The 13070-nt window shown below is 48.8% G+C and overlaps 1 protein-coding gene across 9 annotated transcripts in view; it reads right to left on the bottom strand.

Moving 5' to 3' along the window:
• The window catches only part of EHMT1 (euchromatic histone lysine methyltransferase 1), a 154373-nt gene that overhangs the window by 68142 nt on the left and 73161 nt on the right, over window positions 1-13070 (bottom strand). For all 9 annotated transcript variants that reach the window (XM_045468994.1, XM_045468996.1, XM_045469001.1 and 6 more), the window contains 2 exons: window positions 9458-10014; window positions 2283-2463 (listed from right to left, as the gene is read on the bottom strand). In XM_045468994.1, coding sequence (XP_045324950.1) covers window positions 2283-2463; window positions 9458-10014 — 738 coding nt within the window. The remainder of the gene's footprint in view (window positions 1-2282; window positions 2464-9457; window positions 10015-13070) is intronic.

The raw sequence follows: 13070 nt of genomic DNA, 5'->3' as shown, positions 1-13070 counted from the left end.
GCCCACCAGCAGCAGGGCCCTGGAGCGCCCTCCACACTTGGTCCCCTGCCTCTGGACGGTCCCGTCTCTAGTACCGGTGCGGCTGCACGAGGGAGGCTGAAGGGGGGAAGGCGGCCTTGCTGCCCATCACTGGAGATGGGTCCAGTCTGCCTCCCTGAGACTCTGCTCCTCACCCACGACGAGGAGCACACGGCACAGTCTCTAGATGTGTCCGCCTCTAAAGAGAGTGTGGCCACGCAGCATAGGCCACCGTCATTCCCTGGACCGTTTCCCAGCACCGTCCACCTCACCAAGCAGTCCACCAACCGAAGGCAAAGAAGTATGTGAAGCAAACCACACAGGTACACGAGGTCAAGGGAGACACAGGACAGGAAAAAGCAAACGTCTGGGGGTCTGAGGTTTCCAGACAACAGCTGGGGCTCCTGGGGACTGAGGACTCCTAAGCCTGTTCTGAATAAAGCAGCTCCAGGTTGACTTGTTTTTATAGAATGAGGCTGTTGGGGCCCCAGGTGGCTCAGTCAGTTAAGCGTCCAACTTGGGCTCAGGTCATGATCTCAGGGTTCGTGGGTTTGAGCCCCGCATCCGGCTCTGTGCCAACAGCTCAGAGTCTGGAGCCTGCTTCAGATTCTGTGTCTCCCTCTCTCTCTGCCCCTCCCCTCCCCACACTCTGTTTCTCTCTCTCCAAAAATAAATAGACATTAAAAATTAAAAAAAAAAAAAACAAAAAACAGAATGAGGCTGTCTATAATATTTTTTTTCTTTTTAAGTTCTAGGCTTTAAAAAAAATCTGAAAAGCACTCTTCTAAAGGGCTATAAAACCTCTATTCCATTCCATTTTTGTTCCACAAAGCAGAGGAAAAGAGCATTGGAAAAGCATGCAAGGGCGTAAACTATGCCACAGTAAGGGTCATGCAGACAGCCCCACATGTGGCATTGAGGACACCAGGCGTGCCTCAGCCCTAGGCCAAGGGGCACACAGGACACTTGAGACAGTCATCCACGCAGCCCTGCACCCCACTGGGGTGGCTCTGAGCGCATAACTGGTCACAAGGAAACACGGCTCTGTCCTTCCTGTGCTAGAACGGGGTGACTGGTGCCAGGCACAGCTGTGCCCAAGCTGAGACGGAGAGTAAGATGCACTTTGCAGCCACTGAGTCTGCTTGGCCTTCCTGTTTGTGCTACGACAGGATGGGCAAGGAACGAAGCTCTGGGGCCAGCACCACAGTAATTTAAAATACTGATGGAGAGAAAAGACCGGCTCCAACACTCCACCCACCCCCATCCCCACCCCCCCCACCCAGGGAAGATAGCACAACGGGGCAGAGGAAGGAACGAGGTCTGAAGAAGAAAGTAGACAGAGGCGGTCTACCCGGACAAGGTCACAGAGGGCTATATCCACATGTGCCCCACCCATCCCAGCAGACCTGACCAGAGGCAAGGAGCACCCCCCACCCCACCCCGGCAGGCTTTCTGCAACTCCTATGACACTGACAGGTGCACCATCTGTCCTGTGATAAGGCAAGGCGGCCATGGTGGTACTTCCCTCTGCAGGAGACACTCCCAGGCACAGAAGTTGTGGTTCTGTACCCTTCCCAGGAGGTGACATCAGAAGTGCCTGATACACAGGACAACCTCACAGAAAGGTCCTTTCTGCACTGGGGAGAGTCACCTCATCTCTGTAGGAACTATGGGTGTCTCAGAGGCTCCAGAGGGAGGCCCCTTGCTCGAGACACGCTCACCCCAGTATACTCCCTGTGGGGCTGCAGGAGCCTCCTGCAGAGGCCTGGATAAGAGATCAAATGTTCACCTACTCCCTCAATTGACCATGGACAGAAGCAAGCTCAAATGAGTGAGAAATGCCCATGGGAAGTGGCTGATCACAGAATCAAACCACCCTTCTCTACAACCTTAACCCAAAGGTCTCCCCAACACACTGTTGTTTCCAACAGCACTTAATTTATAAACTGGGGGGCAGGGGGAAGTTCTCAAATCTAAAGTCTTCTATCCAATCAGAACAAGGGGGGGCAAGACTTAATGAAAACAATCTTCATTTTGAGATCGAAAACAGGCATAGAAACCAACGTCGGGATTCAACGGGTTTCAGAACAGAGGTCTGACATCCCTCTGCAGGTTTACGGGTGAGCAGAGAAGGGCCCGTCGACCCTGACCCCACTCCCCTACAGCACACATGCATTCACAGTCAACAAGTTTCTAGTTTCGAGAGGTGCGGGTTCAGCACACACACTCAGAGAGCACAGACAGTTGTCAGGTCTCCCTATTACCTGTCTGTGACTTTGTGGTGGCCACGTAGCACTGATTTTGAGGTAGTGATTGATGAAGGGGTGGGAAGGGGGGTAAAAGCTGCTGTCGTCCAAAATCAGAAAGGTTTTTGTTGATCTCCTCTTTCGGCTCCTCATGATCTCGAGCTTCTCGAACTTCTCTGGGATCCTTACTGGTTGCATGCTTGAAAACAAAGACAATTAATAACTGTAATTACACACAAGCAGATCGTCACTGAAACAACATGCCCCCAAAACACCGTTCCTTTCCCCCACAAACTTGCCTTGACCAAGAAAGAAGATAAAGTACAAAGCCTGCCGCCATCAGAGGGCCTGGCGCTGGTGCACGTGTGCCAGGCCACCCCTTGGATGACGTGGGCCAGCATCTGCAAGCTCAAAATGGTGTTGACAAGAACGAGGAGGAGGAGGAGTAGAGAGAAGCAGCGACAGTGACTGTATGTGGCACACAAGCCCTGAAATGTTGTCTACCTGGTCCTTCACAGGAAGAGTCTGCTAACACCTGATTTAGGTAAATGTACTGGTTATGGAAGTGCTTTCACGGCCTATCATTTTCAAGGCTGCCCTTGCAACGTCCTCCCCAACCCCAAAGGCACAACAGATACCCATGCTACATTTTTTAACTTATCTTTTGCTCACAGTTTTACCAATCTCCTAAATCTGTTTTCAGTCTCAGCCTTCCAAGACTCTGGCAGCCTGCAGTACTGTCGTCAGCCCTCCTCCTGATTAGCAATGTTGCCTTAGTTGCAGACTGCCTAGACACAGCTCACCCTCTCCCCTCCATCCACTTCCCTAAAATCACCTGCAGCCTCGAAATACTCGCACCTCACATCAAATTCCATTTAACCAAGTTTTGTTATGCACACAGTAAGGGCAATAACAGTGGAGAAAGAAGCATCCTTCAACAGTGCTGGGAAACAGGATCTCCACATGCAAAACAATAGAGCCGGACTCTCACCACCCGCTACACGCAAACGTTAGTTCAGAATGGACCAACGACCTGAACTGTAAAAAAAACTCTAAAACTCTTAGAAGAAAACACAGGAAAAGCTTCATGACACTGGATTTTGCAGTGATTTCTTGGATATGATACCAAAAGCACAGGCAACAAAAGAAAAATCAGATAAATTAGACTTCTTCAAAATTAAAAATTTCTGTTCATCAAAGGATACAATCAACAGAATGAACAGGCAACCTATATAGAATGGGAGAAAGTATTTGCATATCACATATCTGATAAGCGATTAATATCCAGAATACATAAAGAACTCCTACAACTCAGCAACAAAACAAACAACCTGATTAAAAAATGGGCAAAGCATCTGATTACACAGTTCTCCAAAGAAGACATTCAACATGAAAAGATATTCAACATCACTAATCTTCAGGAAAATGCAAATCAAAACCATAGTATCTCCTCACACCATTAGGATGGCTACTATAAAAACCAAAAACTGTCTATTATACCTCAATTAAACACACACACACACACACACACACACACAGAAAACAAATGTTGAAAAGGACATGAAGAAATTAGAACCCTTGTGCACTGTTGGTGGGAACATAAAATGGCAGAGCTGCTGTGGAGAACAGTTGGGCAGTTTCTCAAAAAGCTAAACATAGAATTACCATGTGATCCAGCAATCCCACTCTGGATATATACCTAAAAGAATTGAAAACAGAATCTCAAAGAGCTATTTGTACACAATTGTTCATGGCAGTGTCATTCACAACAGCCATGGGGCGGAAGCAACCCAAGGGTCCGCTGACAGGTGAAAGGATAAACAAAATGTGCTCCGGCCACACCACAGAGTATTAGCCTTAAAAAGGAGGGAAATCCCAACACCTGCTACAACGTGGACGAACCTGGAGGACACCGTGCCGAGTGAGGACACCACGCTGAGTGAGATGAGCCCGTCACAGGGGGACACATCCTGTAGGAGTGGACACTCACAGGAGGTCCTGGAGGAGTCAGAGCCACAGACATGGAGGGGGGTGGTGGGGTGGGGCTGGGGGAGGGGAGGGTCCATGTGTAACAGGACAGAGTCCAGTCTGGGAAGATGAACACGTTCTGGGGACAGACGGAGGGACGGCTGCACGACAACGTGAATGCGCTTGGTGCCCCTGCCCTTAAAAGTGAACCTGCTTGGGGCGCCTGGGTGGCTCAGTCGGTTGGGCGTCCGACTTCAGCCTAGGTCGTGATCTCTCGGTTCATGAGTTCAGGCCCCGCGTAGAACTCTGTTGACGGCTCGGAGCCTGGAGTCTGCTTCGGATTCTGTGCCTTCCTTTCTCTCTGCCCCTCCCCTACTCATACTCTGTCTCTCAAAAATAAATAAACGTTAAAAAAAATTTTTTTTTAATAAATAAATTAAAATTAAAATTAAAAAAAGTGAGCCTGCTTGGGAGCATGGCCAGTGGCTGACAGCCCAAGGGGACTTACATGGCTCAGCGACCCTGTGTGCTCGTAGCTTGGCTGGGAATGTGGCTCAGCCCTGGAGCGCCCTTCCTTCCTCTCCCAGCCCTACCCTCTTCCCCACCACCTCCACAATTAACCTGCCCTCGGCACACAGTTACTACCCACATGTAACTTGTCAGCTCTGTAAAATTCTTCAGTCTCTCTCAAACATACCAGATCTGTCTCTGAAGTCACTGCTGGAACACAAGAGTCAGAGAATGTTCCTTTCTGTCTCCTACAAACTACCACGCAGAATGTGCACCCACAGTAACTCTCCGCCTCCACCAGCAAATGCAAAAGATGATTTTACAGTATACATAAACAGGAAGCAAAAATTAAACCTGAGGAGTAAACAGTCATATGAGGCTAATTCTCACTTGGGCCCAAAATCTTTTAAGATATTATTTCTGAAAATCTGAAAAAAAAAAAAAAAAAATCACGAGCTGCTGAACTTAGGTGAAGATTCTAGACTACCAGGGCTCTACTATCAGACAAAAGCAAAAACGATAAAAGAGACACGGTCTGCTTCCCATGCAGGCAGGATAGTGTCTGACTTCACGGAGGGGTGCCCACTGCTATGACAGAGCCTTGAGCACCCAGGCAGCTTAGGCCTCCCCCACGCAGAGGGGCAGTCATGGGCTGTGAAGAAGGTTACCCGCATCGCCACAGACGCAACAGGGTTTGGCTCTTGCTGGCCCTCCCTGCCCCCAGCACTCTGCACGTCGCCTCTCCAGTCCTGCCTGGAGGCCACTCCCTGAGCCACCAGCCAGGCCCATGTTGGCTCAGTGCGAGCTCTCTCCTTCCAGACACTTAATTCCAGGGGCAACTAACAAGGACCTGCACAACTCTGTCATTCAGAACTGCCTCTCTAACCAGGCTGAGGGCTCCAAGAGCAAGGCCACATCTTTTTTCCAGAACCTAGAGAATACCAGTGACTGTGTGAAAGCGGACAGGGAGAATGTGGGGACAGCAACACAAAAGAAGGCTAGGGGACCACCATGCTGAGGCACAATTCAACTAGACTAGTGTCCTGGTCTGCAACACAGGACACAGTAACGAGCGCTTCAATGCAAGGGAAAAAGGTTGCACTTTCTCTGTGCAACAGCGAACAAGTCTAACCCCGTGCTGGCGTTTTCTGACGGTACCAACACTGCATAAGAGAGAGCCTGCCCTGCCAAGGGACATAGGCCGTGTGGTGGGAACACGCCTTCAGTTTTAACTCTTACAAAGAAAATGGGTTTATTATCGCAAGCCTGCAACACTCATCGCTGGAATGATTGATTTTAAAACAATTTTCAATAAAACATGGTCTCCTAAGAAAACCAAATAAGACTGAACTGGGTTTGCGGGGCAGGGAACCCCAGGGGCAGGAGAAGCCAGGTCTGGAGCCAGGAGGCTCCATATCAGAGGAGACTTCGGTGACCCCACCGGCACAGCTCATCTTGCTGCTACGTCACTGTGTCCTCCTTCGTCCCGTCGGAGCTCAGAGACAGAGGAAGCTTCCAGGTGTGCAGCAGGCAGGGGTGGTCTTCAGGAAATCCATTTCTGGAGTCTCAAAAGTCTTTGGTCCTCTGTCCTTACAGCTGACCAAAATGATACGTGTGACAATCAACTGCACACCACTAACAAGTATACTAATTCAGTGCACAACTAACATTTGGATAAGCCTGCACAGTCAAGAAATTTCTTCAAGTTAAATTTCATTTGCCTTTTTTTGCCTTAGAGGAATAAGTTCAAGTGACAATAAAAGAGCCTCAAGAATAAAAATACACATACTGGAATAAAATCCTGGAAGTAGGAACAGAATAAAAGTATAATTTCAAGGAGATAAGCAAATAATATAAAATTTCAGACATGCATTTAAAAACGGATAATGGTAAGCCAAAAAATGGCAGGCAAAAATAACGAACATCACCCTGAACCTGGTATCTAATACAAACACTAAACATGGACCATAAATCTAAAGTTCACATAAAACTAAAAAACTTTCTTAAAAACTACAGAAAATCTTGTTACCCAGGGCTAGGTGGAGAGTTCAAAGACACGATGCCAGAAGCACAGGCTGTAAAAGAAACACTGATGATGTGGATTTGGTCACAAGGAAAAACTTCTGCTCCGGGGAAAACCCTAATACGAGGGTGAGGGTGAGCCGCAGACAGAGCGAAAAGTCTGTAAACCGATCCACGGCAAAGGGCCCACACCCAGAGCTCTGAAAGCTCACTAAACAATTAGTTGTAAGATGGGCAAGAGGTATGAGAGACATTTCACCAAAAAGGACACACAGATGTCAAATAAGCACAGGAAAAGATGTCCAACATCATCAGCCATGAGGGGAGTTCAAACTAAAACCATGATGAGGTACCACAGCTACAATAAAAACTAGCGGCAATGCCAAACGCCAGCAACGACATGAGAAATTTGACTGCTCATATACCTTGCTTCCAGGAATGTAAAATGTCGTAGCCTGTCTGCAATCTGGTTTGGCAGTTAACTTATAAAGCTAAATATTGAACTAACATATGACCCCACAATTGTACTCCTGGATATTTAATCCAGAGAAATGAAAATTTCTGTCCAAAAAAATTCTGTACATAAATATCCAGAGCAACTTTATTGTAACAGCCCCCAAATGGAAACCCCCAAAAGCCATTCAATCTGTGAGTGGTTAAGTTCTGGGACATCCACACCACAGAAAACCCTGCAGCATGAAAAGGAAGGAGCCACTGACACAACGTGGCCAGTCTCATTGGAGCTGAGCCGCTCTCAAAGTCCCCACCTTCTTACAGAACACCTGACGTGACGTGACTGTGGAGACAGAGAACAGGGGCTGGGGACAGGGTGGTTAGGGATAAAGGGGGACCCTGGGGAGCTGTTTGGTGCTGGGTGTTCACAGAAATCGACATTGTGCTCTAGCTGCATAAAATGCAGCCGGAGAGACCGGGTGAAGGATATATGGGGGTCTCTCTGTACTACTTTTGCAGCTTCCTGTGAATTCCTAATTATTAAAAAAAAAAGTTGTTGTTTTTTGTTTTTTTTTTTTTAAGTTTTGGGACATATACAAGAATATTGCAAAACATGGAAATCAAGTCAGGGCCAGCAAGTCTGGGAGGGGTGAGGCCCACACTCTGAGACACAGGAGTCAGGGGATGCCCAGCCCCGGCAATCCTAGAGCAGGAATCATGCGGCAGCTATGGAGGCCCAGCAGCATGGGGCAGTCAGCAGTCCAGCCCCACGGAGTGCCCATGGCTCCCGACAATCACTGCAGGCAGGCCACAGGAAATGCAACAAAGCTCACAGTCAGGCAATATAAAACCATGGAAATAGAGATGAGCACACACCTGGGGAGAAAAATCAACACAAACAGGAGGCACTGAGCCCAAACAGGACTCCCACTTGAGGAAATAGGTCTTACAACAGATTAGAAGGGGCGCCTGGGTGGCTCAGTCGGTTAAGCGTCCAACTTCAGCTCAGGTCATGATCTCACAGTTCGTGAGTCCGAGACCCACATCAGGCTCTGTGCTGACCACTCAGCCTGGAGCCTGATTCGGATTCTGTGTCTCCCCCTCTCTCTGCCCCTCCCCTGCTTGCGTTCTGTCTCTCTCTCTCTCTCTCACTCAAAAATAAAATAAACATTAAAAAAATTTTTTAAAACAACAGACTATAAGAGAATCTAATGGCCTTTGAAGGATAAGACAAAATACAACTAAATAAACTAACTGGAGATATTAGGTATGCAAAAAACTGTCAAAAGTAAAATCATCATGATATAGAATGAACAGCAAGAAAGTAAAGTGCTAAAGAAGAAATCAAAGCTGGGAAACACATAAGGAGCCATCTGAGGAGACAGAAGACCCCATGTCCATGTCAAGAGCTCCACAGAAAGAAAAGCTGTGCAAAGCATTTTTCTAGAACTGAGGAAAGACACACATCTCACACCGACAAGGCCCAAGGGGACAGGCCTACTCATGCAACTCCGGAAGGTTGCAGAGAGGAAATCACACATGACCCACTAATGACGAACAGTCAGACTCACCAGCAACGCCAGGTGCAAGAAATCCCAAGGGAACTAGACCTAGAGCTCATCCCCAGCCAGATCAACACAGAACTGGGAAGGCAAAACATGACTATGGACATTCTGAGAAAACGCAGCAGGCACGGGCACCGAATACTCACTGGTGGCAAAAGCCACCTCACCCAGCATGACACTGGGATCTCGCTGCTTGTTCCCTGCTCCCAGGGGCCTACCATGAAAACAGGGCGTGTCATCAGGATGTCCCTCGTCCCTACCCTCTGTCACACCAAGAAGCTAACCAAGTTCCTGACTACTTCTCTCCAGAGTCAGTGCTCAGCCTTCCTGTGCTGGAATGCAAGCCCCAGGCCCAAAGCAGAGGAGGAGGTCTCCACACAAGCATCTGATGCATCTGGTCTTAGCGGGCAACAGACACCCAAAAGCAGCACAAAGCCCCGAAGGCGGGCTGGGAGGGGTCATCTGCCGGTGGTTCACACCTGAACTGTCAGCAGCCTTTCCTCATCTTCCCAGGCCCACAGACAACCACCTGTGGGGCAACCACTGCCATTTACTGGCCTTTCTCCTTCACGAACAGAGTCCGTCTGCCGTCACCGTGACAAAAGCGAATACAAACAGGAAGGAAACAGCACAACAGACACGAGAACAGCCCCGTCCCGACGAGGATCGCATTACCAGGCCCAGGATGGATTTTGGCATGGTCTTCCGTGCCCTGTGAACCTTGACGTCGGCACCAGGGCCCGAGGGCTTCTTGTCCTCCGTGTCTTTACTCGCTTCCGCAAGCTTGGCCGGTGCTGTGGCTGGCGTCTGAGAAAAAGCACTAGGAGTCCTCCCTTTGCCGGAACCTCCGGGAAGGGTTTTTGCAGCATGACCAGGAAGCGAGGAAGCCAAAGTGCTGGTAATCCGCATGGGCTGTTCCTGCAGGGGTGGTTTATTCAAGAAGTACCCATTGCTCCCGATGACAGAAGTCTGTGTGAAGTCATCTGTGTTGACGTGGTTTTGCTTCCCCGTTTCACTGTCTCTGTCTGAAACCCCATTTTCAGCTATTCGAGCTAGTTTGTTGGTACCGTCCTGTGGGCTGACCGCTGTGTTCTCCTGAGTGTGCTGGGCTGCAGTCACGTGGCTGCTAGCCTCGCTCTTTCCACAGGACCCATTAGCTTCGCCGTCTGAGGCCAGGGGGCCCTCTCCTCCCTGCTTCTCCGATGAGCCTCCATCGGCTGCCATAGATATCTCTGTGAACAGAGGAGACGGTGTCAGAGGTTGTGGACCTGCCCTGCCATGACACGACCCACACAACAGTTACCATTTCTCTGGGTAGTCTACATAAAGCTATCCAAGGGAAAATCATTTCATGTCATGTACACAAAGATTTAAGGTCAGAGTAAATGTAAAATGATGTGTTAGGGGCGCCTGGCTGGCTTAGTCAGAAGAGCAAGCTACTCTTGATCTCACGGTTGTGAGTTAAGCTCCATGTTGGGTTAAAGAGATTACTTAACAATAAATTTAAAAAGGGCTGCCTGGGTGCCTCAGTCACTTAAGCATCCAACTTCGGCTCAGGCCATGATCTCACGGCTCCTGAGTTTGAGCCCTGCAACAGGCTCTGCACGGACAGTTTGGAGCCTGGAGCCTGCTTCAGATTCTATGTCTCCCTCTCTCTTTGCCCCTCCCCAGCTCATGCGCACATTCTCTCTCTCTCTCTCTCTCTCTCTCTCAAAAATAAATACTTTAGGGGCGCCTGGGTGGCGCAGTCGGTTAAGCGTCCGACTTCAGCCAGGTCACGATCTCGCAGCCCGTGAGTTCGAGCCCCGCGTCAGGCTCTGGGCTGATGGCTCAGAGCCTGGAGCCTGTTTCCGATTCTGTGTCTCCCTCTCTCTCTGCCCCTCCCCCGTTCATGCTCTGTCTCTCTCTGTCCCAAAAATAAATAAACGTTGAAAAAAAAAAAATTTAAAAAAAAAAAAAATAAATAAATAAATACTTTAAAAAATTAATTTAAAAATAAAAATTAAAAAATCTTTTAAATCTAAGAAAATAAAATAAAATGTCTTAGACATTAATTTTGGAAGTTAGTTGGTTAAAGTCCAGAGAAGGCCAAACCCTGAACAGGAGAACCTGCCCTGAGCTCAGGCATGCTGGCTATCTGTCCATCCTGTGTGGGAGGTACACTAAGGGCCTGCAGTCCTGCCTTGGGGGACACAGTGTAAAACCAGAAGCACAAGATAAACACTCCTCAAGATTCCAAAATATTACACGGATTTGCATATCCACCAGGAACAAACACACCACTGTAAAATAAAACTGTTTAAAGATAGAAAGGTTTCAGAAGTAGCTTCACAAGAACAAACCTAAGGAAAGTGGGTAATAAACCAGAAAAAGGGTCCTATTTTCAGTATATCAGTCAGAAAGCCCATTACAAACCCCTGGACTACAAGCCTATTCTCTATAAGAGCTCGGTCTCCCAGGACAGTTCTGACAGACCTTGTCTGGGACCAGTTACATATAAATGCCCTTTAATATCAGAAGATCTACAAAGATATGTAACCTCATGGCAGACCAAAGGAGAAAGCCCATGACTACACCATGGATGCAGAAAGAGCTTCGGTACCCATCCCAGTCCCTTTACTCCAATAACTCTCACGGGAGACCCCATCATTATGATACTGTCTGTCCCTCTGCCCTAGAGTGTCAGGTCTGCAAGGAGAGTTCTGTCTGTCTATCCACGACATGCCCGGAGACAGAAACAGGGCCTGGGACACAGTATGAGCACAGTAAATACTTCCTAAATGATTACACAACTATAAATTAAGGGTTTTCATTTAAAGTTTATTTCCTTATTTTTGAGAGAGATAGGGAGAGAGAGAATCCCAACCAGGCACCGTGCTGACAGCATGCAGCCGGGCGTGGGGCTCACACCCACAAACTGTGAGATCAAGAGGCGGACACTCAACCGACTGAGCCGCCCAGGTGCCTCTCCACCACCTTATTCTACAATGTAGAGGAAAGAACAATTTTCCCCAACACCAAAGTAAATTATGAAAAAGAACAGCAAAGGCACAGGGAGACAGGTTCCCTCCCCTGGAGAAGGGTACCACAGGCCTCTCCGCTCCCCACCACAGGAGGAGCTGGGGTGCCTGCTGGTCACAGCAGGGTCGTGGACAGCAGCCCAAGGGGGCGAGCTGGATAGAAGGTAGATTTCCCTGCTGGTTCTGAATTTCTGAAGGTGGGCTCCACACATCTGGGCCTCACCGAGACCTCCAGTGGCTCATCCTCAAATCTGAGTTTGAGAAACACTTGTCCTAGGAGGTCCGAAAACCTCAAAGCTGACAAGGGAAAACGTAGAGAACAGATCTGTGACCTAGAAACAGGGAAAAGCTTTGTTATTCACCAAAAGCATAAGTTGTAACAGTAACAAGAAAAGATAAATGTGATTACACAGAATGATGTAACAAGATATAGGTATCTGGTCTCTGCCCCTGGCTCCTGACACAGCTCAGGAAGGGACTCTGGATGCGCTCTTGGATGGGGCTGGTCACCAGAAACACAAAGTCACAGTAAGAAGCTTGGACTCCATCCTCCAGAGAGGGGAGAGGGGCTGCAGACTGAGTTAATAATGCACTTGCTTACATGATGACACTGCCACAGAAATCCCCGAACCACAGGGTTCAGAGAGCTTCCAGGTGGGTGAACACACCCACATGGGGAGGACGGTACACCCAGAGAGGGTACCGAAGCTCTGCAGCCCTTCCCCAGTACCCTGTCCTATGCATCACTCCCACTGGGCTGTTCCTGAGTTCTGTAAGTGTTCCAGCAAATTACCAACCTCGAGGAGAGCGTTGTGGGAATCTCCAATTCACAGCCCATCGGTCAAAGTTGTGTGTGCCCTGGGGACCCTCTGCTTAGGACTGGCATCTGAAGCGGCGGCAGCTTTGTGGGACCGAGCCCCTGACCTGTGGGATCAGCCCTGAGTCCAGGGAGACAGTATTGGAACTGAGTTGCTTGTGGGACACCCAGCTGGTGTCACAGAGAGCTGGAGACCTGCCTGGTGTGGGAAAGCCCACAGGCATGGTGTTGGCTTGTCCTGAGAGTCTGGTAAAGAAGGGAAGGGCAGTGTTCCTCTCAGAGGTCGGAACTGTAGCTATCTGCCATTGCTACCAGTATCCATCTTTCTGAAGGTTCTGGCCAGAGCCACCAAGCAAGAAAAAGTAACAAAGGGTGTTGGGGTCAGAAAGAAGCAGCAACATTCATTCCTAACTGACATGATCCCATGTAGAAAATCCAAAGTAACCAACAA

Source organism: Leopardus geoffroyi, chromosome D4 (genome assembly GCF_018350155.1).
Source record: "Leopardus geoffroyi isolate Oge1 chromosome D4, O.geoffroyi_Oge1_pat1.0, whole genome shotgun sequence".
Taxonomy (NCBI): domain Eukaryota; kingdom Metazoa; phylum Chordata; class Mammalia; order Carnivora; family Felidae; genus Leopardus; species Leopardus geoffroyi.
Note: the sequence above shows the minus strand (reverse complement) of the source record. Positions and strands in the feature narration are given on the sequence as shown.